This window comes from Sparassis crispa, assembly GCF_003851025.1.
Source record: "Sparassis crispa DNA, contig_000001F, whole genome shotgun sequence".
Lineage (NCBI taxonomy): Eukaryota > Fungi > Basidiomycota > Agaricomycetes > Polyporales > Sparassidaceae > Sparassis > Sparassis crispa.
The window spans coordinates 1002002-1022272 of NW_020939748.1; the positions used below are offsets into that span (position 1 = coordinate 1002002).

The window sequence follows — 20271 nt, forward strand, 5'->3', positions numbered from 1 at the left end:
CATGTTTGCTGTCGTTTCTAGCGTGGCACCCGCCCTCAGACGTGTCCTTCATCCTTTTCGTTTCCAGTTCCACACTGCACTACCGAGGACTATGCCTGTAGCCTCTACACCCTGGGTGACCAACCGCTACCCTCCTGCTCGTCGCTCAGACCATGTCGACGCGTACAAGAGTGAGAGCAAGGGGGAGGTACGAGTGCATGATCCCTACGACTGGCTCGAGAAGAATACTTCCGAAACAGAAGAGTGGACTACTACTCAAGCAGGGTTTGCACGAGAATACCTGGACAAGAACCCGGAGAGAAAGGTCTTGGAAGATGAGGTCAGGAAGAATACTGACTTCGCCAAGGTCCGATTTGTTACAGCTCTCGCGATTCGCGATTCTAACTCGAATTATTTAGTTCTCTCCTCCTTCCTTGAAGGGAGATGGACGGTGGTACTGGACCTACAACTCAGGATTGCAGGGACATCCTGGTATGTCTTGCGCGGCTTCATTGCTGTCGGTGTCGTTCCACTTACAGGTCACATGATGCATATACAACCATAGTCATCTATCGCTCGCAGGACGACAAGCTTCCGGACTTCACCAAGGTCGAGGGCCCAGGCGGAGAACCCTTCTTTGATGTAAGTATGCCTTCTTAATCTGGGGTATCGCTGATTGAAGAGATTGCCAGTCCAACTTACTTTCATCGGACGGATCTGCGGCCCTAGCCACGGCGGCCTTCTCCCACTGCGGAAAATTTTATGCCTACGGTATTTCACGTTCGGTATGTGCGACCCAACGTTATGTTCCCCAGACCTGACCATTGACTACTTAGGGAAGCGATTTCTATACAATCTACATCCGTCCCACATCCGCAGACTTTGTCGCCGCGGGCGATTCCCTCCCATCTCATGATGATCAGCGACTCTCAGAAGAGATTCGTTATGTTAAATTCTGCGGCATTATGTGGACGCATGACTCAAAAGGCTTCTTTTATCAGGTCTGTCTACTAGCTTTCCAATCTTGCTTCTCGCAGATTCTTCCGTAAGACAATGTCCTGATCGTTGATCTATCTCTAGCGTTTTCCCTCCCGGGAATCTCACGGCACCGCGTCAGATGATCTTGCAGGGACGGAAACTGACAAAGACAAGCATGCGATGCTGTATTATCACCGTATAGGTACTGACCAATGTAAGTGCTCTGGAATTTCGAATGTGCATAAGACTCAGAGTTTGTATTGTTTCATTCTTCAGCGGAAGATGTTCTGGTTCTCAGGGACGATTTGCATCCAGAGTGGATGTGGGGCGCCGGCGTAACAGAAGTAGATGGGCGCTATCTAATGTTAACCATCAGTCGGGACACCGCGCGCGTATGTATCACAGTGTTATTTCGCATCGCATCACCTCAATCGGTGCTCGCACATACAGAAAAATGCGATGTGGATTACGGATCTCGAGAAGAACGAAATCGGACCGAACATGCAATGGGACAAGTTGATAGACGAGTATGAGGCTGCATACTATTAGTGAGTGACGCGCAACGTACCTTTTTTGTGTACTGGTTCGCCGTGGTCGGATTGAAACATTGTATCAGGTTGTTCTAACTTACTGATACAGTATTGCGAACGACGGCACGAAGTTCTACCTCATGACGAACAAGGATGCGCCGCGTTACAGGTTGGTGTCGGTCGATCTCGCCGACCCGCCGGACCAGCGGATGTTCAAGGATGTGATACCTGAGGACGAGGACGCGCTTTTGGACGAAGTACTCCCTGTGAACAAGAACAGCTTCGTTGTGAGGTTTAATCGGAATGTATGCCCGATGCTTTGACTTGTGTTTGGGCGGGGCTCATCAGTCGCCGTATCTAGGTCAAGGATGAAATCTATCTTTATACCATGGACGGCAGACGCCTCTATCAGATGCTACCTGACTTTGTTGGAACATCAATACTTACAGGGAGACGCGAGCACCCGTGGTTCTTCGCTACGCTCACCGGATTCACGAATCCTGGCATAGTTCTGCGTTATGACTTCAACGAGAAGGAGCAGGACGAAGCCAAGAAATGGAGCGTGTACCGCAAGACACTTGTCCAGGGATTAAATTCCGATGACTTCCTTGTACAGCAGGTGCATTTTCACGCTCAGACGGCTTTAACGAGAGTGTGACGGTATTGGATATAGGTTTGGTTTAACAGCAAGGATGGAACGAAGGTACCCATGTTCATTGTGCGCCACAAGGATACCAAGTTGGATGGCACTGCCCCCGCGATTCAGTACGGTAGGTTGGCTCTAATTCTCATTCGTCATTTGAACGTTGTTGACAGAATTTTACAGCATACGGCGGCTTTGCGATGTCTGTGGTGCCCTTCTTCAGCGCGTCTTACCTTAGCTTCGTGAAGATGTACGGTGCAGTGATGGCTGTAGTCAACATTCGAGGAGGCAATGAGTTCGGCGAGGAATGGCACTATGCCGGCGCAAGAGAACGCAAGGTATTTTGGGTTTTAACTCTCTGTTGTTGGTGTAGTTCTGATGGTGGGATCTTGGAAGATTAACTGCTCTGACGACTTCATCGCTGCGACGTAAGTTGTATTTGAACGATGAAATCAGTGCTTCGACTTTGGACATTTCTGTGCAGGCAATACCTGGTTGACAACAAGTTCGCTGCTCCGGGAAAAGTCGCTATTCATGGCGCATCGAACGGAGGTATGGCCTATTAGGTCTTATATATCCCCGGTATTCATGTCCTTTTAATACCTCACAGGGTTACTCGTGGGTACGTGTATCAATCGCGCCCCAGAGGGCCTCATTGGTGCGGCCCTCGCGGAAGTTGGTGTCATGGATCTCCTGAAGGTAAATTTCTTCCAATTTTCCATAACCATCGTGCTCATCTCGTTCTTACACTCAGTTTGCGGACTTCACTATTGGTGAGGGCATCACAACAATTTTCGCACGCCAGTGCTAACTCCCATTTTACTTCAGGACGAGCGTGGATGTCTGACTTCGGCAATCCTCATGACCCTCATGACTTCGACTACATCTACCCTATCTCACCATTGCACAACATCCCGACGGCCAAAGTCCTACCCCCGACGATGGTGCTCACTGCTGATCGTACGTGTGAAGATTAAATCGTTGTCACAATGTTGACACGCAATCGTCACAGATGACGATCGAGTAGTGCCCTTGCACTCCTTCAAGTATGCTGCCGCTCTTCAGCATCTGCATCCAGACAACCCACATCCATTGATCATTCGGATCGAGAAGAAAGCGGGCCATGGAGCTGGCAAGTCGACGGAGAAAAGGTTGGTTGTGTCGTTTGTTCACACGATGGTTTTTTTCTCATAGTCGTCGTAGGATTCAAGACTCGGTGGATAAGTTTGGATTCATTGTGCAGTCGCTGGGGCTGACCTTCAAGCGCACTTGATAAATGCTCTCCATATCCTTCTATCACTTGTTGGCTCACGTGGTGGACATGCTCCTGAAAGCTAATTTACAATATAGAACTGTTATAGAACTTGATGACTTCTTGATCGAGTGGATTTGTTGATATCTCATGTATTAGATTATTTGTTCATGGTATTCGACATCGTCCAATGCCGGTTGCACGTACGACGCTGCTCTCCCAGGACTCTTTGACGACCAGATACCGTGGTGAAATCAAGATATATCATCTGTTGAATAGTTTACAAGGGCTGACCGCGTGGCACGAATCTCCGAGCATGCCCATCATCGCAGAGCCCCCACCGCGTAGTTTCATGTTCGTGTATACTTCCACGCCAGCATTTTCGCACCAGCATGTCGGAGTGAATCGCGGGCGCCCAAATCCAGAAATTCGCACCCGCAATGCCCGCGTGTGCACTGCATGGCACTCAGACTACTCACAGTAGCCGCGTCAAACGGTGATGCGCTCACGTGCGCAGATATACATCAGCATGTGACCGCGACGCGTCTCAGCCGATGGCCGACACGTACTCGCAACCGCCGCGATGAAAAAATCGCATGGACCGACGAAGTATTCACGTCATACTACCGTCATGCTGCCACCGCTTCTTGCAAATTGTCCGAGGAAGTGGTGAAGATAACGTTCGAAGGAGCCGCGAGGCTCGCGGAGCATTTGGCCAAGTTGGACTTGCTCAAGGTGTACGTTTCACCGGTGCCTTTCTCGGGTGGTGTTCACTCGGAGTAGCAGGCGCATGACACGCAACGCCCACAGAGCGGCCGCAGAAAAACAGCCGGTCCAAGTGGCCCTCCTGGAACAGCCAATATACAGGCATGAGAAGGTGTGCTGGCGTAGTGGGTGTACACACACACACACAGACATCGCACGACAATAGTGTGTCAGCTGTCTACTTTACAACCAATTAATGGGCAATGGAGCTCACACCTCATCACAATTCAGGCCGGTTAGGCGATGAATGGGTCCATGGAAGTCATCAGTGTGTCGGCTGAACATATACACGTAAGCGAAAGGAAGACTGCATGAAGAGACGTGGCTGAGGCTGACGACGTTGACTTGCGGCGACCGACGCCAAGCTCATAGTAACAAGGCGAGGGGATATAGGTGACCGAGCGGGCCAGTTTAGAGCTTGGATTGTGGCATTTCAGAGAGTCATCAAACAACCTCAGCGTGGGATTTCCTCTAAGATGTCAGACCGTCACGCGGCGGGGCATCAGCATTGTTGCTATTCAAGTTCTATTGGGCTCCTTTAGGGGCGGGTATCAATTTGAGGTCCGAAATTTGACCGAAAGCACTACTTTCTGTAGATATCGTCCTGGCGTTGAATGGGCCTAACTGAGAAAAACGCAAACAGTGCCAAACACCCAGCTGTGTGCTTCGCAAAGTCCGTACATCCGCCCGCTGGGTCTGAGGAACACAATGTACGCATTCCGTTCATCATTTTACGACCGTCTGTTGTTTGTGACTAATCCAAGAATTTTTTACAGAAATGGCTTCGGTTTTCCGAGTGACGACGAGGTCGCTCGTCTGCCCTCGCCAGTCGTGTCTCGCGTCCTCGTCGAGAATAGACCTCCCAGTATTCTATCAGACGACTCGTAACGCCTCAAAAGCGCCAACCAAATCTTCGTCAAAGGGCGTCAAAGGTCGTCCGCGGAACCAGCAGATCGAGCACCGGGTCGTCCGAATGGTCAATCCGGAGACGTCTCACTTGGAACCTGCCGAAGAGCTATCCGAGATCCTGCGGCGCACAGATCTCACCCTTTTTGCTGTGGAGCTTGTCACTGAGCATCCCGAACCTATCGTCAAACTCGTGAACATGCGCGACGAATACTTGAAACGCAAAGCGCAGGAGGAAAAGAAGAGGGTGCAGCCGAGGCCCAGGGAGGAGAAGGAGATCATGATGACGTGGGGTGTTTCGTTGGGCGACTTTGACCACAAGCTCGACAAAGCGCGACAGGAGCTGGAGAAGGGGAACAGGGTGACTTTGATCTACGCACGCCGGAAGGACCAACCTCAGCTGACTCCAGAGGAAATGGAGGCACGGGTGCAGGAGACGATCAGCTCGTTGGCAGAAGCGGGTGCTGAGTGGAGGCCGCGCAAAGCAAACAAACATACCACATCGCTTTATTTTCAAGGTCACAACCTGCCGCCGCCGTTACCGCAGCGACCACAGCAGGAGACGGAGAAGCCCGCCGTGTCCTCATACGCGCAGAAACGAGCAAAACGATCATAGTTGTGACATTATTGGAGTGCGTTACTTTTGTCGTCCACCTAGATACTGGTTTATACAATGCGGATTAAATTACTTCTACGTTGGCATTCCTCTTGCGCGTACGCCCTCTACGCCTCAATGGAAGACCTCGAGTCCGTACAACAGGTAAGGCGTGTGGTCGAAATGCCGCGCGCACAGGAGGAAAAGTATCGGGACGGCGATCCAGCGGATGGACCTGACGGCCCAAAGACAAAGTACCAGGAGACCAACGACCGATGAAAACCTCGCGGAAGCCCAGGGGCACCGAGAATCCTGCAGCAACCATGGCCTTTGCGAGTGTATCCAGCATGGGTGTCCAACGAGGAGACAAGCGACCGTAACGTAAATATCGTGTACGGGCGGCTCCAAGTCTGCTCTTCCAATGGGAACCAGTGCTGCGTCTCGCGCGCGCGTACATGTGCGGCTGTCGGCCGAACAGCTCGAGAGCGGCATTAAAAAACCGGGCATCTGCAGATGGTGCCTGGACGTTAGAGGGACATTTCACGTTGTTGAACGAGAACAGTGCATTGTAGATCATCCACCCTCCAGACATCATGCACTTATATAGCTCTGACTGCAACCTCCGTGCGGGCAAGTGAAATTGTCTGCGCTTGTTGGCCGCGAGCCTGAGACGCTGCCGCTTCAGAACAAAATGTGCCCACCCAGTGAGACGATGAGTGGTCCTCGGCTTCCACAGTTCCGACTCTTCGCCATGCTGCAAAGTACGGTAGGTCCGGCGGCGCGTATGGAAACCCTTCCTGCACTCCGCTGCATAGCACTGCATCATAGATGTATATGCGTGCACAGGTAGACACCACGGCCGAATCTCGGGGGCGAATTCAGGGACCCAACTCGCATGCTCCGCCTGCTTCGCCAGGAACCACACTCGCTCTGCCAGCCCGGTCTGGCCCGCCTTCCTGAGCGCGTTGAGGATAGCGGCAAAGACGTACGGCCCATATTCGACAGCGCGCCGGAGACATGCTTGACGAGAGTTGTGTTTAAGCAGCCGGCGATCCTGGCGTGTCAGGTTACCCCACGACGGGTGGTCCACAATCTGCAACTCCGGGAGAATATCGAAGAGCAGCTTCGCGATGACGCGGTTCATTCCAATGGACGTCAAGTGCGTCACATAGCTGGAAAGCGTGTAGGCGTCCGCAGTTAAATCGAAGTTCAGCTCTGTGCCGTCTTTCAGCGTCATATTAAGAGGCTCCATTTGAAGTCGCTGCAATGCCGGTCCTAAGCGTGACCGCACAGGAGATTTTATCAATGGAGCTATAGCGGCCGCAGGATTCGGAGTTTTACCGCTGGGACCCTTCGCTAGAGGCTTCACTGTAGGCTCTTGCAGTGACTTCATCGTGGAGTTACGCAGTACACGAAGCGCAGCGTCACTGATGTCTATTCTCCGCAACAGCGTTCCGGAACGCAGGAGGATATTGTATGTGACAACATCAGGGATAAACGGAGGCTCCCTTTTGACACACATATGTTCCAGCACCTGTGAGGCAAGGGCAGGAGAAAGTCGGTAGCGGAGGGAGTAAGACAACAACGTGTTGTACGACCGGAGATCAAGTCGCACTGATCGTTGCGGGGCGTTGCCCTTCAATGACTCGAGCAGACGCGATAAGACATCTCGAAAGTAGGTATGAGCGAGGACACGAGTCGGCTTGCCGTCACGAACTATCCATACAGATTCATCAGTTTTGGGACAAGAGTATAGTGATCGGATCAGAGGTGACAGGTTGCCCACACGAAATTGACCCGTATCGAGAAGTATCGCCAGGTTTGCTAGGGCCTGTAGTGGCGCCCTTAAATACGATTGATCTTCTGGACCCTGAGGGTCTCGAGACAACGTATTGTCGATTTGCTTCAGGATGACGCGCATCATCTCCAGAGCAGGATAAGGCGTGCTCAGCGGAGCATCCTTCGGAGATAACCTCAGAACCCTCCTATGACACGCCTCAACTGCGGAGTTTTTCATGCCACCATTACTGGCTTGGAGAGCATCGGCCTTGGCCTGCTGCAGTTCCCAATCCTTCACCAACAGAACGAACAGAAGAGACCCGACGATAATTTCGCCTTGCATGAGAAGCGTGCTGATGAGCCGGTCATACATCCGCTTCGTACGATGCTGCCCGAATGCGCGAGCCTCAGACAGGAGGTCAAACGCAACCCGCGTGCACCGATCCCCAATCATGTTGGCCCGCAGCTGCAACACCTCAGGCCCATCAGGCAGTCGCAAGCGGTTGCGGGATAATTTTGAAGTTACGCCGTTGAGAACACTGTCGGCAGTCGTGAGGGAAGCTACGATGGACTCCATCGTAGTGCTCCGGATGCGCAGGCCATTCGCCATCATGATTTCCGCGTATTTCGCCGCCTTCTTGTGATATCCAGCACGTATCATTCCATGCAGAAAGGAGTGCGCGGTCAGCCGGAGAGATACCGGTTGCCCAAAGTCGATAGGCTGTAGAGGTGGTTGCGAAGCCTTCGAGCGGTGTGTGTTGCTCTTGGATCGATGACTATCAGACTTCCACGGCCCGTGGTATAAAGAGTGATGAAGAGAGTGGATGAGGTATAAGGCATCCCCGACCTTTCCGTCCTTTACGCAAAGACGGGCAGCCTGCGCAGCGGCACGCGACAGCTGGGCTGCCGTCAATGATGTCGAGGCAATCGCACTCTCCGACGCGGAAATAGTGTTCGCAGGTGGGGAGGGAATGTCTTGTCGTATGGCAAGAGCAGCGGACGCGCGGCTCGGCGCGAATGTGAACAACAGTGCGGATGCATTGATGCGGCAGCGATTCCAGCAGTCACTTCGCGGTTTCGGCTGCTCAAAAAAAGAGCCCAAGGGTGTTCGCGACTTGTGGAGACTGGTGGTTGTGAACGAGCTATGGCGAATGATACTCCCGAGCCTGGGGATGATATTGGCCGCTGTCGACCAATTGCATTGCATGTGCCGCGCATACCTGTGACAAGAAACCCCTAAGAACTTCTGCAGTTGTCGCGCATAAAATAGCACTCACCACACCAGCCCAAGAGCTCCGACGAGGGGAGCGCGTTGCTGAGGATGAAACGCTTGCAGCGGTTGAGTTGGTCGGGGCAAGTCGCGAGGTTGCACAAACGCTGGTTGTCGGCTAGCCCTTCCACTCAAGAGCCTGGCCACCACTACTTGACACGAATCGAAGCATCAGATGTCCACCAAAAAATACAGCATCTATTCTCTATATTCTCCAAAGTCCTCATGCAGAAGATAAACCTGTAAAGTACAAAATATTGTATAGGAGGCAGCGTGGGAGAGTAACTACAACACCAGCAATATAACTCGCTCGTCACGTTCGTGAGTTGGTCCGTTACCGACGTTGGCCGCAGACATCAGTCTGGTGCTCGGTTTTCAATTGAACTTCCGTGTGTTCACACATTGAAAAAATGAGTAACCACCATGGAGGTCACCGGCGACGGAACTACAGAGGTGAGGAAAACACGACTATTGCAAGTGACATTGCGCGGCAACGGCTGGTTAGGTGCAGATGACTATGACAACCGACGGGAAGTGTACGACACTCCAGAGAAGAAGCTTAGGAGGACTATCATCACACTAGGCGAAGTGGTGAGTCTATTCAGTACTCAGATACTTCGCATACAACTCCACACCCTCCGTAGGATCCCATAGAGGAGATTCCTAAGGTTTCGAAAGAAATTCGGGCGAATGCTGTGCTCGGTATTCGAGCCATCGCAGAGAACCTGTGGATAAGGTACGTTTGTTTACATGAGCACTGACCCGACCTAACTTGCCGTGTCAAAAAGTGTAACAGAGCAACCGTTCAAGATCCCTTACTATGCAGCTTTACTCCGTGATCTATATGAAGCGTCGGAGGAATCTACTACTGATGCCAGTGGCTCGTCTCTAGGACAGCAGGTGCTGGAAGAGTTCTGGAGGGGTTTTCAAGCATTCCTCGATGGTCTCGCATGGAGAGAAATTCGCCTTTGCGTGAGTTCAGTGTTCTGGGATCCTGTGGCCCTGGTTGAACAATAGTCCAGATCCACTTTTTTGCGCATTTGACGGTAGCAAATATTGTCACTCCACAGTCCATGTTCGAGCTGTTAAAGTCGTTCACTGCCGTACTGGAGGAGTTGAACCTTGCCAATAGTCGGGCTCGGAACGCAGCATTCTGTGCCGCGGAAGGCCTTATGATAGTGAGTTCTTTGTATACACACTTCTCAGACCGCGTTGACCCGGTCTCCAATTTAGGCAGGCCCCGTCATCAAGGAAGATTCTTCCAGGGTGTCCGAGATTATTGATTCAATTACCGCTTACACCGAGTCGATTTCCAAGTCCAAGCTACTTGTGCAACCTATAGTCAAGCTTTATGGGGATTCTACAGCCATAGAAAATGCTGACGAGGTGATAATCACGTAGAATCTGACAGGCTTTTGGTGATTTTGACACCATGGCAGTTGTTAGATTCGGCGCTTACTGTGCTCAAGGCTCTGCAGGCTTCTGACTTTGCAGAGACCACGAACACCTTCCCGCAGCCATACTCGCGCTACCCTGCTATTAGCGAACCACGGTTCGAGCTGCGATCTATCTTGGTTGCTCCCGACGTGGACGACCTGCCAGCAGAGACAAACGACGACGCACGGGTGGAGAAGGAGCAATGGCCACAATACTATGTCCGCCTGTTCGACAACGATGTATGTGTCTTATCTGGCGTAGTGCTCACACGATATTCACCGGGAGTTCTAGGTGACGCCGGATCCGACAACGCCCGTGGGGTATGCGTTACGTTCTGGTCTGATTGACCTGATCGACGTCTTTGAGGTAAACCGGAAAGAGTGTGCACGGTTACTGCTGGAATTTCCGAAATGGACGCTACCCGGTACATTCAAGCCAACGCCGGGCGCGCCTCCCCAGGAGCCCGTACCCGGAAAGGACTGGCAACTGGAGAGTACCGTCATTGAGGTCAGTTCAACTTCCAATCAACTCAGTAAGCTCTGCTCAAGCCTCCTTGGGTGTTCCGTCGCAGACTATCCTGGGTTCCGTGTTCCTCCTTCCAGAATCACAGCACAGGTCGATCTATTATATTGCTCTGATCACTGAACTGTGCAAGCTGTCTCCACCGACAGCTGGACCTGCTGTTGGCAAGTCAATACGCAAACTGTATGCTCTCTTGGCCGACGGACTAGATGTCGAGGTCTCGCATCGCTTGGCCGACTGGTTCTCTGTGCACATGAGTAACTTCAACTTCGCCTGGGTTTGGAAAGAATGGTAATCATCACACCTTGTTTGCCACTGCATCGCATGGTATGACGAAAAACGTAGCTCACTGATATTTCCTTATTGTGCAGGATCCCCGACCTTTCTCTATCGGTTCACCATCCAAAGCGTGTGTTCATGCGGCGAGTAGTCGAGTTTGAAATTCGGCTCTCGTACTACGATCGGATACTGAAGACTCTGCCTGAGCCGATGCAAGGCGCCGATGCTGCTGTTATGCCAATGGAGGCCCCAGGTCCAGATTACGAATATGACGACCCCGGTATGTTGGTTCCATTATTGATGAAAAGTCCTTCTGACGGGATGATACAGGCAAGCCTCATCATGAAGCCGCCCAGACAGTGCTGAATCTCCTACGCGGTCGTACGAAGGCGGAGGACGTCATTGAGCTACTCGGAACGCTGAAGAACTCACTGGCAGAGAGCGCTGAAGGGGAGGTCAACACCGACTGTGTGATCCGCTCAATTGCAGTCCAGTCGCTGCTCCACATCGGCTCAAGATCGTTCTCTCACTTCCTTAACGCGATCGAGCGCTACATATCTCTCCTCCGCAACCTGGCCTCGGGCGGAATATCGAGCACCGGCGGTGGCTCCAACACGGAGGCCAGGATGGATATCCTCAGCGCCGTCGCATCGTTTTGGAAGCGGAGCAAGCACATGGTGGTGATTGTCTTTGACAAGCTGATGCAGTATCAGATCGTCGACCCAACGGATGTGGTGTCCTGGACCTTCACCCGTGGAGGGTTGCATTCGGCAACTGCAGCCCAATTTGTGTTTGATGCGTTCCAGTGGGACATCCTTAAGGGTGCACTAGAGAAGGCCAACGGGCGAGTCATGGTTGCCCGCCGGCGGGTCACGCAATTGCGGAAGGAGGCCGACGATAATGCGGCCGCGACAATGGCGTCCATGGATGTGGATACCGCCGCCCAACCAGGTCTGTCGGGGAGAAATCCGATGAATGCAGAACTCATGCTATTTCGTCCCCTCTAGATACCATTCCCGCGGTTGAGTCCCCTGCTCTAACCACCGCGCTTCGAGCCTTCGAGACACTCAGCCGGGAGCAGAAGGCCGCCATCGTCCGCACCGTGGAATGCTTCGTTGAGGGTCTCGCTTCAGCATCACATCCGAACGCGAAGGCTAGCGAGGTCGCCACGGAGAGGGCCTGGCACAATCGTGCCAATTGGAGCGAAGCTGAATGGGAGGCCTGGGAGACATGGTGTTGGTACAGGCATTTTAGCAGGGCGGTGAGTCATCGCAACTTTCCTGCATAATGTTCCTCGGCCAGCTTTGTCCCGCATGACCGCCATGCTGATCCATCCCTTTTAGTTCGCCCCCTACCTCCGCAATTACACCCAAACCCTCGAGGCGCTCTGCCTCTCCAAAACTGGCCCTTCGGATCCCGCCGTGGATCTGTTCAAGAAGACGTGGAACATCACAATAGGACAGGAGGTGTGAGTGGCCACGGCCGTAGCATAACTAGTTCTTCTCTTGTCAGAATCAATAATTATATTCTATCTGCGATTGTTCCAAGGTGGATACTGCTACCTCCGGGGCCGGAGGAGTTCCTATGGTTCGAGTCGCCGACGGCGGGCACGATGGAGACCCCAGCAACTGAAGTGACTGGAAGATTGCGGACGGCCCCCCCACCTTCACACACCAATGCACTGGCTCTCGTCGTGATTTGGTGATCGTGCACGACCGTGCTGCCTCGAGCTCAGAAGCCGATATGGAGCCTCGATGTTGGTATACCGGACTCTCTCAGAGTCTCAGCCATGCGAGTCGGTGGTCCGCTCGCCTCCGAGGAGTCATCTTTCCATGCCTCGTTGCTCTTCGTATGTTTTTCTCGCGGATCGCTATGTTCTCTTGCTTGTATGTAATATGCATGTCATGTGTGAGTCGCTCTTTCCTCTCTTCCGCTGTCGTGCGCCGCCTTGCTTTGACTGAGATGTCTTGTATACTTTTTTATATCAGTAGATCAATCTTCCCTGTTTATATTGCATTGTTCACTTCGCTATTACATTGCTATCTGTTGAATCTCTATTCGATTCCTCCACTTACACATTCAACTCATACTCTATCTTTGCAACGAACATCGTATCTGCTGTCAAGTCTATTGACCACTTCAAGCGCGTGTACGATACGAACAGTTGACGAACAGTTCCACTGAGTGTCAAGGCGTCTAAAATTGTGTTAAATTCCCTCATAGATGGACTTGATCTTCTTTCCTACAGAAGACGGCCATTCCTTTAGAAAGAGTCCTGCCTATTGCTTCTTATCCTTTCCCTCCGGCTTTCGCTGCGACTTCCATCCATTCCCAATCGAATACCCCACAGTTCCGATGAACACCAGCAGTGCCCCGGTCCACAACATGCGCTTCTCGCGGCTGTCCATATCTCTACGCCGCGTAGCACTGAAGAGCATAACGCTGATCACGAGCGACACCGCCTTGCGCACGACGAGCACGAGTGTGACGGTGAGTGACGACACGCGCGCGGTGAGGCGATTCACGCCCGCGACGCACAGGAGCTGCGTCACGGTGTTCAGCAGAAGCGGGAAGTAGATCGCTGGGAGTGCGAGCTGCGCGGGTCCAGGGAGCTTCACCGCGTAGGGGAGGGGAAACGGGAGCACGAAGGTGTACGCGGGTCCAGCGTTGAGCGCGCTGACCTGCGCGACAAGGTCGTGCCGGACGAAGAGGAAAAGCGGGAGTGAGAGGAAGTGCAGGTAGAACATGGACTCTTGCCAGGTCTCTGTAGTGTCTGCCTTCGATTTCAATTTCCCCTTCGGGTCGTTGCTCGCTGCCTTCGCAGGGCGGTGCCGCCCGTAGCGTGCGTACGTCCGGTCCTGGACGATCCCAAGGAAGCCGCCCAGGAAGAGCGCTGTGGTCATGAACAGGATGCCCGTAGCATACTCGCGTACGTGGACCTCGGATTGTCCTTCGGTGCTCCGCGCGGCGGTGCCGGGAGATTTGGGGTGCGAGGCGGATAGCGTTGTGAGGAGCACACCGGCCGTGACGAGCAAAACTGAGCTAACTTGTGTGATATTATACCTGTACACGAACCTAAAAAATATTCCACTTTCATCTGGAAATTAGCTTACCTCCGCCCAAGCAAAAGCCAACCCAAAAGCATACTGACAACGAGTCCACCGCTGCGAAATATGATATGTACAGGCATGGGGATGTTGTAGCCGAATGCAGCATTATTCAACATAGAAAGCACATAGAAGAGGAAAACTTGGAGAAGGTATGGGGAAAGTGGTATTTGGCGCTGCTTGAGACGTGGGTATGGCGTAAATTCCACAAACTTCGTCAGCCCGTGAGCAGAGATGAGCAGGAACTGGATAAACGTGATCAATGTACCCGCCCGCGGATACTCGCTGATGACCTGCTCGAGAGTCAGAGCATTGCTAAAAAAAAGCATCTCAGCAAAACTTGTCTCAATAGCCTGTACTGCCTGCCCATCGGCAAACACGCACCTGCAACAACCCCCAAAAATCAGAGTCAGTGTGGTGGTCCAATCTGCGAGCAAGGCAAAGGATACACTTCGAATAATATACTGGGATTTCGTGCTCATTGTTTGTGCGGACAAAGTTGAAGGATGATCAGCCTAAGCAGGCTCATCGTGCAGGCCGCAGTGCAGGACACGTACATAGGATCCAGTGCTGGCCGCGCCGCGGTCTGGCGGCTTCAAGCGCGGGGCACGTGTCACGTGCCTTAGTCGCGACTTGAAAGACGCGCTTAGGCGCAGCTCTGCTGGCAAGTACGGCCAAGTACGATTGCATTAAATACACATAAAATACTCTACGAGTACTCGTTCGAATATTCCGCAATGTTCATTTGACAATGTTTGAGGGATTTTACGCAGTGAGAAAATGCTCCACTTACACGTGTCACGTGGCCGCGTCGCGCCACGGTCTCTAAAGCAACTCGCACTCGGTCTTGTTTGTAGCCGAAACATTCCCGATGCCTGATATCAGTGGAGAACAATGCATCCGACTCTCCCTTCAAATTCTGTCCGTGATTATGTAAGCATAATCTTTTTTCTGAAAGCGTTCAAGTTCTTTAAACACATCTATCCTCGCAGCGTAATACGGGGTTCCCGTTGGCACCGGTTGCTGTGATCAGCCCCATGGCGTCGAGGCGGATCAAATTCGGGTTAGGGTTAGAATAAAACTTGGCTTCAAGACGTTTATTTCTCTTCCTCCTCTTGTATAAGCCTGGTCATCGTGTCAGCACATGGTTAGAAAGAAGGGACACACAGACGCTAATAGAGAGCCAAACACCAGTGGTATGAGCGTCTGTCTCCCCATCGATCCTCTTTCTCAGAGACCCGCACCTTGAGCCTGCCTCATTGAAGAATCATCGACATGGGCCAGAGACATCAGGCTTTCGTCATTGCCCGAGTGCGTTCGTGCAGTCCTCGGAATGAATTGCCCAAGTACCGCTGCATCGCCGCTTACCACAACCAATGGTGCTACGGTCGTCTGCCGCTGCGCGCCACACATCGTTTCCTGACGCTGGTGAAGCAGAAGGAAAACGCAGAGATCGTGCGCGCGGAAATCCGCACCCTGAACCAGGGTGCCGGTGAAGGCCTGCAGTTCCCTGCAGTTCCGTGTCCGTTTACGGCCTTCCTCCTGGGTGCTAGTTGGGACGTCGACCTCGCCAAGGGATACGATGCGTATTTCAGTGGTGTCACATTCATGCACAACCTCCTGTCCGCCGAGATGGGATGTTGGGACAACGGTTAGTTTCCGTCATACTCCCGTTTGGTGGCTATAGACAGACTATTTGAACAGACAACGACGACGGGATCTCCGTGATCGATGTCACGGATCCGGAGCACCCTGCGTATTGCTTTGTCAACCTAGACTCAGAGTCGAACGGACCGCTGTCGGCGGAGCAGTACGTGCGGATATACTACGCGGTACCCAAAAGTATGGAGAGTGAGAAGGACAGGCTTCTCGAAGAGGACATTCTCGCCAAGATAGCGCTCTTGGATGGCGAGAACATGGTCACACTGGAAATGCTAGCCGAGGCATGGCCAGACGAGTTCGGGAACGATCTGAAGAAGAAAAGTGAGTCTGCCAGGATTACCGTACCTACAGATACTGAAGCAAACTCAGAGTCTGCGCTGTTCACCGAGAACGACGCCATTATACCCTCACTCGCTACGATGTCGCTAGCGCCCGCCGTGGATCATGCGATTAAAATCGGTGACACCAGCGGACTAGAGACGATGCTCTGGCTGCCGGGCAAGATAGCTACCGACATGAAAGCTCTACTCCAAGAGAAATCCCCCTTTCCAGACGCAGCCGTGTCTCTCTTGGTGAAGGTTCTCGAGGGGCTGCAGGAAACAGTGTCTGTTGATCTTACTGACTTCGACCTTTCTCATGAGCAGATTGTCCGGATGGTCTCGCAGCTTGAGAGACTGGAGTCTCTCAATCTCTCATTCAATCCTCGAGTAACCGCTGACACCATTCGGGAGATTCTGAGTGCTGTCCCTGGGCTGAAGCGCCTCGTTCTCATGGGCTGCCCGGCCGTCGAGGACGACGATCTCTACAAGCTCATGCGCTCGCAACCGAAGCTATTCTACCGTGTGGAGGCACTCATGCACCCTTCCGTCCTTACCCTCCAAGAGCCGCCTCCATACCCGATCACTTTTTCCTTCATGACGAACCACACACATACAATGCCCATGATCCGCGGGTGCTCCCTCCCGCTCTTCACTCCCGCGGGGGTCGTGAACGCACTCACGGACGTCCTCCGCAGCGGCCTGAGCTACGATGACAGTGGTTTCGGCCTGTACGGCGCAACCGCGTTCCAGGCCGCCGCAACTGGACGCCCCCGGGCGGTCGGCGTGCCCTGGGGAGCGCGCAGTGTCGTGGCGCTGCCTACTCTGGATGTAGACGTCCTCATGGATCCGCAGCCCGGCTGGGCGTTCCTCTTCAACTTAACGCTGCCTGGCAGGCCGAAAACATGGTGTTTCCTCCGCCTGACGCCCCGCCGTAACTTGCCTGCAGAAGGTAAGTACGCCGATCCTAAGGAGACAAAGTAATTATGTATATCTACCAGCGCGCGAAAAGGCTGAATCTTCCGACGTCCCGGCACTGCCGGAACCGGGCAAGTGGGAGGACCCGTCCAAGGACGAGAGGGACCCCGCTGCGCCGCCTACCCAGGAGTGGGAGATGCACGACCTCCACGGATTCGTGCGCATCACGACTGCGGAGGGGCGCCCTGCACCGTCGGAGGAGGCCTTACGGGAGCTAGAAGATTTGCTCAGATGCAAACCGGAGGACGAGCCCCCGCTCCGCCCCATGACCGTGCAGGAGTTAAACCAATTCCTTGGGAGTCTCATCAGGCATAAGAGATACCTGGTCTGAGAGTTGTGGCAGACAAACTGTGACCTGAATTGTTACGGGGCAAAGTCTGCATCAATGGTTCCAGCCTTCGGTGGTCTTTCGCGATGTAACGAATGTGTTGTTGTACTAATAGCATGCAAACTTCAACCCAAAGCAACCCCTGTGGTTTGAGCGAGCGTTGATGAATATAATGTACGCCCAAATACGAGTACTCGTCCTTTGCGCTGCTGAAGCTTTGGCGGACCATGCCATACATATATCAGGACCACGTACTTATATAATACTCTGAGATTCACGCAAGGTTTATGTCCATGTTACATGTCCGGCCTGGGTATCCTCTACAGTAATGGGGATATACAGGATTGGGGCTATAGTACGTGTCCATGGCTCACAAAGTCCGAGCACAACGGCAGGGAACAGGGGATGGAGGTAGGGTATATGGTAGATCAAAAAGGATCAAGCGCACTGAACTAAACGAAAGGAGGGTGTTGGGTGGGGGTAGGCTGTCCGGCAAGTCCAAGAACACAACAAAACACAAGAATCCAAAACAAGAGGTCCGTAGGCCATGTCCAGCAGAAAGAAAGAGGAAAGTCGTAAAGAGAACGAGCGGTGGGCGTGTGTGGGCATAGCGTCCATGTCCAGTCGTAGTCGTGGTTCATGCCTGCGTCTCGTGTCGTGAGCGGGATCTCTAAGCACCTACTTGGTGCACATGCTGGCTTCGGAAGAGTGCTGACTTCGAGTGCGCGAGTCTCCGGAACGTGCTGCCCGTCCCATGAGCTTCCGAGGACGCTTCCGAGGCGTCGGCACTATCCTTGTCTTTGTCTTGGCCCTTGACGGCAGCGCCCCACATACGGCTCAAAAATCCGCCAGTGGGGGCAGTTACGTTGCGAGGGATCACAGGCATTGTCGCGCTAGCGACCAGCGGGGAGCCATCGCGCTGTACCTGTGCGTAGCCAAACGTGTTGCACCGCACGGAGCCACCTCTGCCAGCACCAAATGCGGACGCGGTGCTTGAGAGGGTATCGCCAGAGGCCAACGACGGTGAAGGCGGCTGAGATGCCTTGATGCTGGACGACTTCAGCGAAGAGACAGTGGCGTCCGATCTGACGGTGCATGTCGAGGCGGTCGAGACTTTGCGACCCTGCCTGAGTGCATACGCAGGTACGGGTTGCATTACAAACTTGCGCTCCGTGAACTCTGATCCCACGGAGTCCTTCGGCTCGACTTCGTATTCGGACGACAGTTCCGATGACGAAGGGGAAGAGGAGCCACTGTCCGACGTGAGAGAGCCCGCCTCGGAGTCACCACAGGTACTTGCCCCGTCAGAAGAAGCGCAGGTCGAGGATGCGCTAGGCGGACCACGAGAGTGCAGAGTGCTGCCAGTAGAAGGGACACCTAGATACGTAGAAGAGAGACGCTTCATGAGATTCTGCACACCAGACAAGGAGCCCGCTGGAGAAGGAAGCGGCAGACCAGTAGCGTCGTGCGGAGGCGTTGGCGGCAGAGGTATGTGCGCCTGTACTCGAGCCTTGGCACGGCTGACAGCAGCAGCGCGTGTTTCCCGCGTCGACTGACCGCTCGAGAGACGAGGCAGGAGGGCGGAGAACTGAGCGAGAGCCTCTTGTTCGCTGAATCTGAGGTCGTAGTCCAGCAGGTAGAGCATCTGCATCTCCATGAGGTTGATCTCCTTGAGGTCAAAGAGAGCAGCGTATTCGCCCCAGCATTTGTTCTTCGGTGACGAATCGTTGAGATACTTTGCGGCAACGATGAGAGTTGCGAGGAACACCCGATGTCTTGTGCAAGCCATGCCTATCCGATCAACCGAATACGAACGTCAGCGACAGAGCTCGGGGCGGAGACGGTACTGACCCTTGGCCACCTTAGGAAGCTTCGACCGCAGGCGTTCCAGGTAGACCAGCGTAGTCAGCAGAGTTGGCGCCTGCACATTGGACGACTTCACGATCATGATAATGAAGTTCTGGAGCGACGGCAGGGAGGCTGGAGAATGGGTCTGCAACTCGTGCTCGTTGAACGTCGTCCTAAGCGGGGTATGCGGAGGTGTCGGCAAGACATCAGGATCATCAGCTAGCTGAATGACCCGCATAGTCTGGAGAACTATGTGACGGATCATCTCCAGGTTGACGGGCTGACGCATGAGATTGATGAGGGCGGGGCTGTGCAACGACTTCGGGACGAGGGAACCGGGATGACGACTGGACATTATGTTGTATGATATGAGAGAGAGTGGGGTATGTTAGAGGTGGGGACGCCCGTCGAGGACGAACATAAAATAAAAAGACAGAAACGAAGGGAGAGGGAGAACCAGCGCTTGGTTTGAATGCTTTATAGTCGCCGAACAAACAAACAAAAGCGGCGCGTCAACGTCGCGTCTCGGTCACGCGCTGAGAAATTCAAGTATAACGGAAGCAGAGAAAGTTGGAAGTAGGATACAACGAAGGAGCGATTTAATTGTGTATTTGCCGTCTTATATCTTGCAGTTCGATTACTGACTGAGACGGGGCTGACAGCTGAGGCCGAGAGCCTTCGGTCTCAGACCATTCGCCGGCCAGCAAACGGAGAGAATAGTCCTAGGACCTACCGTCAGTCGAAATATAGGGAAATTCGTCAAGCGGTGCGACCGATAGAGTTCCCGGTGCTTCTGTCGGCAACTCGTAAATTTTCGCTCAGTTAGATTGGTTGTGGTGAGCTTTACGGCGCCTGACTCAGAAACTTGCATTGCTCATATACAATCATTGTACAGTGGGAGAGCCCTGCCTCGGCCGAAATCATGCTTAAATCCTTTATGCCTCGTTGAATAATACACCATACGACCAAGTGTCCGCCATGTTCAATTGCTCGCCACCGCACCAGGACTTCGCTGGGCCTACGCGTCAGGCTTTGAGATACAAGACGCGCAAGTCGAATAAACGATGAACCGACAATTCATCAAGTAGCAGTGAAC

The 20271-nt window shown here is 53.2% G+C and overlaps 7 protein-coding genes across 7 annotated transcripts; 4 read left to right on the forward strand and 3 right to left on the reverse strand.

Moving 5' to 3' along the window:
* Positions 1–91: 91 nt before the first annotated feature.
* Positions 92–3403, forward strand: SCP_0203030 (hypothetical protein; the record flags this gene model as incomplete). The annotated part of the gene is made up of 19 exons (XM_027754218.1): positions 92–346; positions 399–471; positions 545–621; positions 672–764; positions 816–980; positions 1060–1171; positions 1234–1349; positions 1408–1505; positions 1597–1792; positions 1849–2106; positions 2161–2257; positions 2314–2468; positions 2527–2558; positions 2615–2682; positions 2741–2829; positions 2885–2903; positions 2959–3090; positions 3143–3281; positions 3334–3403. The coding sequence occupies 19 exons, from the start codon at positions 92–94 to the stop codon at positions 3401–3403; spliced, it is 2244 nt and encodes a 747-aa protein (XP_027610019.1).
* A 1522-nt stretch (positions 3404–4925) lies between these two features.
* SCP_0203040 (hypothetical protein) lies at positions 4926–5669 on the forward strand (the record flags this gene model as incomplete). The annotated part of the gene is made up of 1 exon (XM_027754219.1): positions 4926–5669. The coding sequence occupies one exon, from the start codon at positions 4926–4928 to the stop codon at positions 5667–5669; it is 744 nt and encodes a 247-aa protein (XP_027610020.1).
* A 64-nt stretch (positions 5670–5733) lies between these two features.
* SCP_0203050 (predicted protein) lies at positions 5734–8634 on the reverse strand (the record flags this gene model as incomplete). Its single annotated transcript, XM_027754220.1, has 1 exon — positions 5734–8634. The coding sequence occupies one exon, from the start codon at positions 8632–8634 to the stop codon at positions 5734–5736; it is 2901 nt and encodes a 966-aa protein (XP_027610021.1).
* Positions 8635–9107: 473 nt separating this feature from the next.
* Positions 9108–12407, forward strand: SCP_0203060 (hypothetical protein; the record flags this gene model as incomplete). Its single annotated transcript, XM_027754221.1, has 13 exons — positions 9108–9150; positions 9203–9288; positions 9342–9433; positions 9486–9669; positions 9720–9875; positions 9931–10083; positions 10137–10373; positions 10426–10641; positions 10706–10947; positions 11028–11215; positions 11266–11886; positions 11943–12196; positions 12279–12407. 13 exons carry the CDS (start codon positions 9108–9110, stop codon positions 12405–12407), a joined length of 2601 nt encoding a protein of 866 aa, XP_027610022.1.
* Positions 12408–13214: 807 nt separating this feature from the next.
* SCP_0203070 (UDP-N-acetylglucosamine transporter YEA4) lies at positions 13215–14524 on the reverse strand (the record flags this gene model as incomplete). The annotated part of the gene is made up of 3 exons (XM_027754222.1): positions 13215–13998; positions 14049–14357; positions 14427–14524. The coding sequence occupies 3 exons, from the start codon at positions 14522–14524 to the stop codon at positions 13215–13217; spliced, it is 1191 nt and encodes a 396-aa protein (XP_027610023.1).
* Positions 14525–15317: 793 nt separating this feature from the next.
* Positions 15318–17330, forward strand: SCP_0203080 (hypothetical protein; the record flags this gene model as incomplete). The annotated part of the gene is made up of 4 exons (XM_027754223.1): positions 15318–15693; positions 15747–16025; positions 16074–16973; positions 17023–17330. The coding sequence occupies 4 exons, from the start codon at positions 15318–15320 to the stop codon at positions 17328–17330; spliced, it is 1863 nt and encodes a 620-aa protein (XP_027610024.1).
* Positions 17331–17997: 667 nt separating this feature from the next.
* On the reverse strand, positions 17998–19530 carry SCP_0203090 (hypothetical protein; the record flags this gene model as incomplete). The annotated part of the gene is made up of 2 exons (XM_027754224.1): positions 17998–19118; positions 19179–19530. The coding sequence occupies 2 exons, from the start codon at positions 19528–19530 to the stop codon at positions 17998–18000; spliced, it is 1473 nt and encodes a 490-aa protein (XP_027610025.1).
* Positions 19531–20271: the final 741 nt, after the last annotated feature.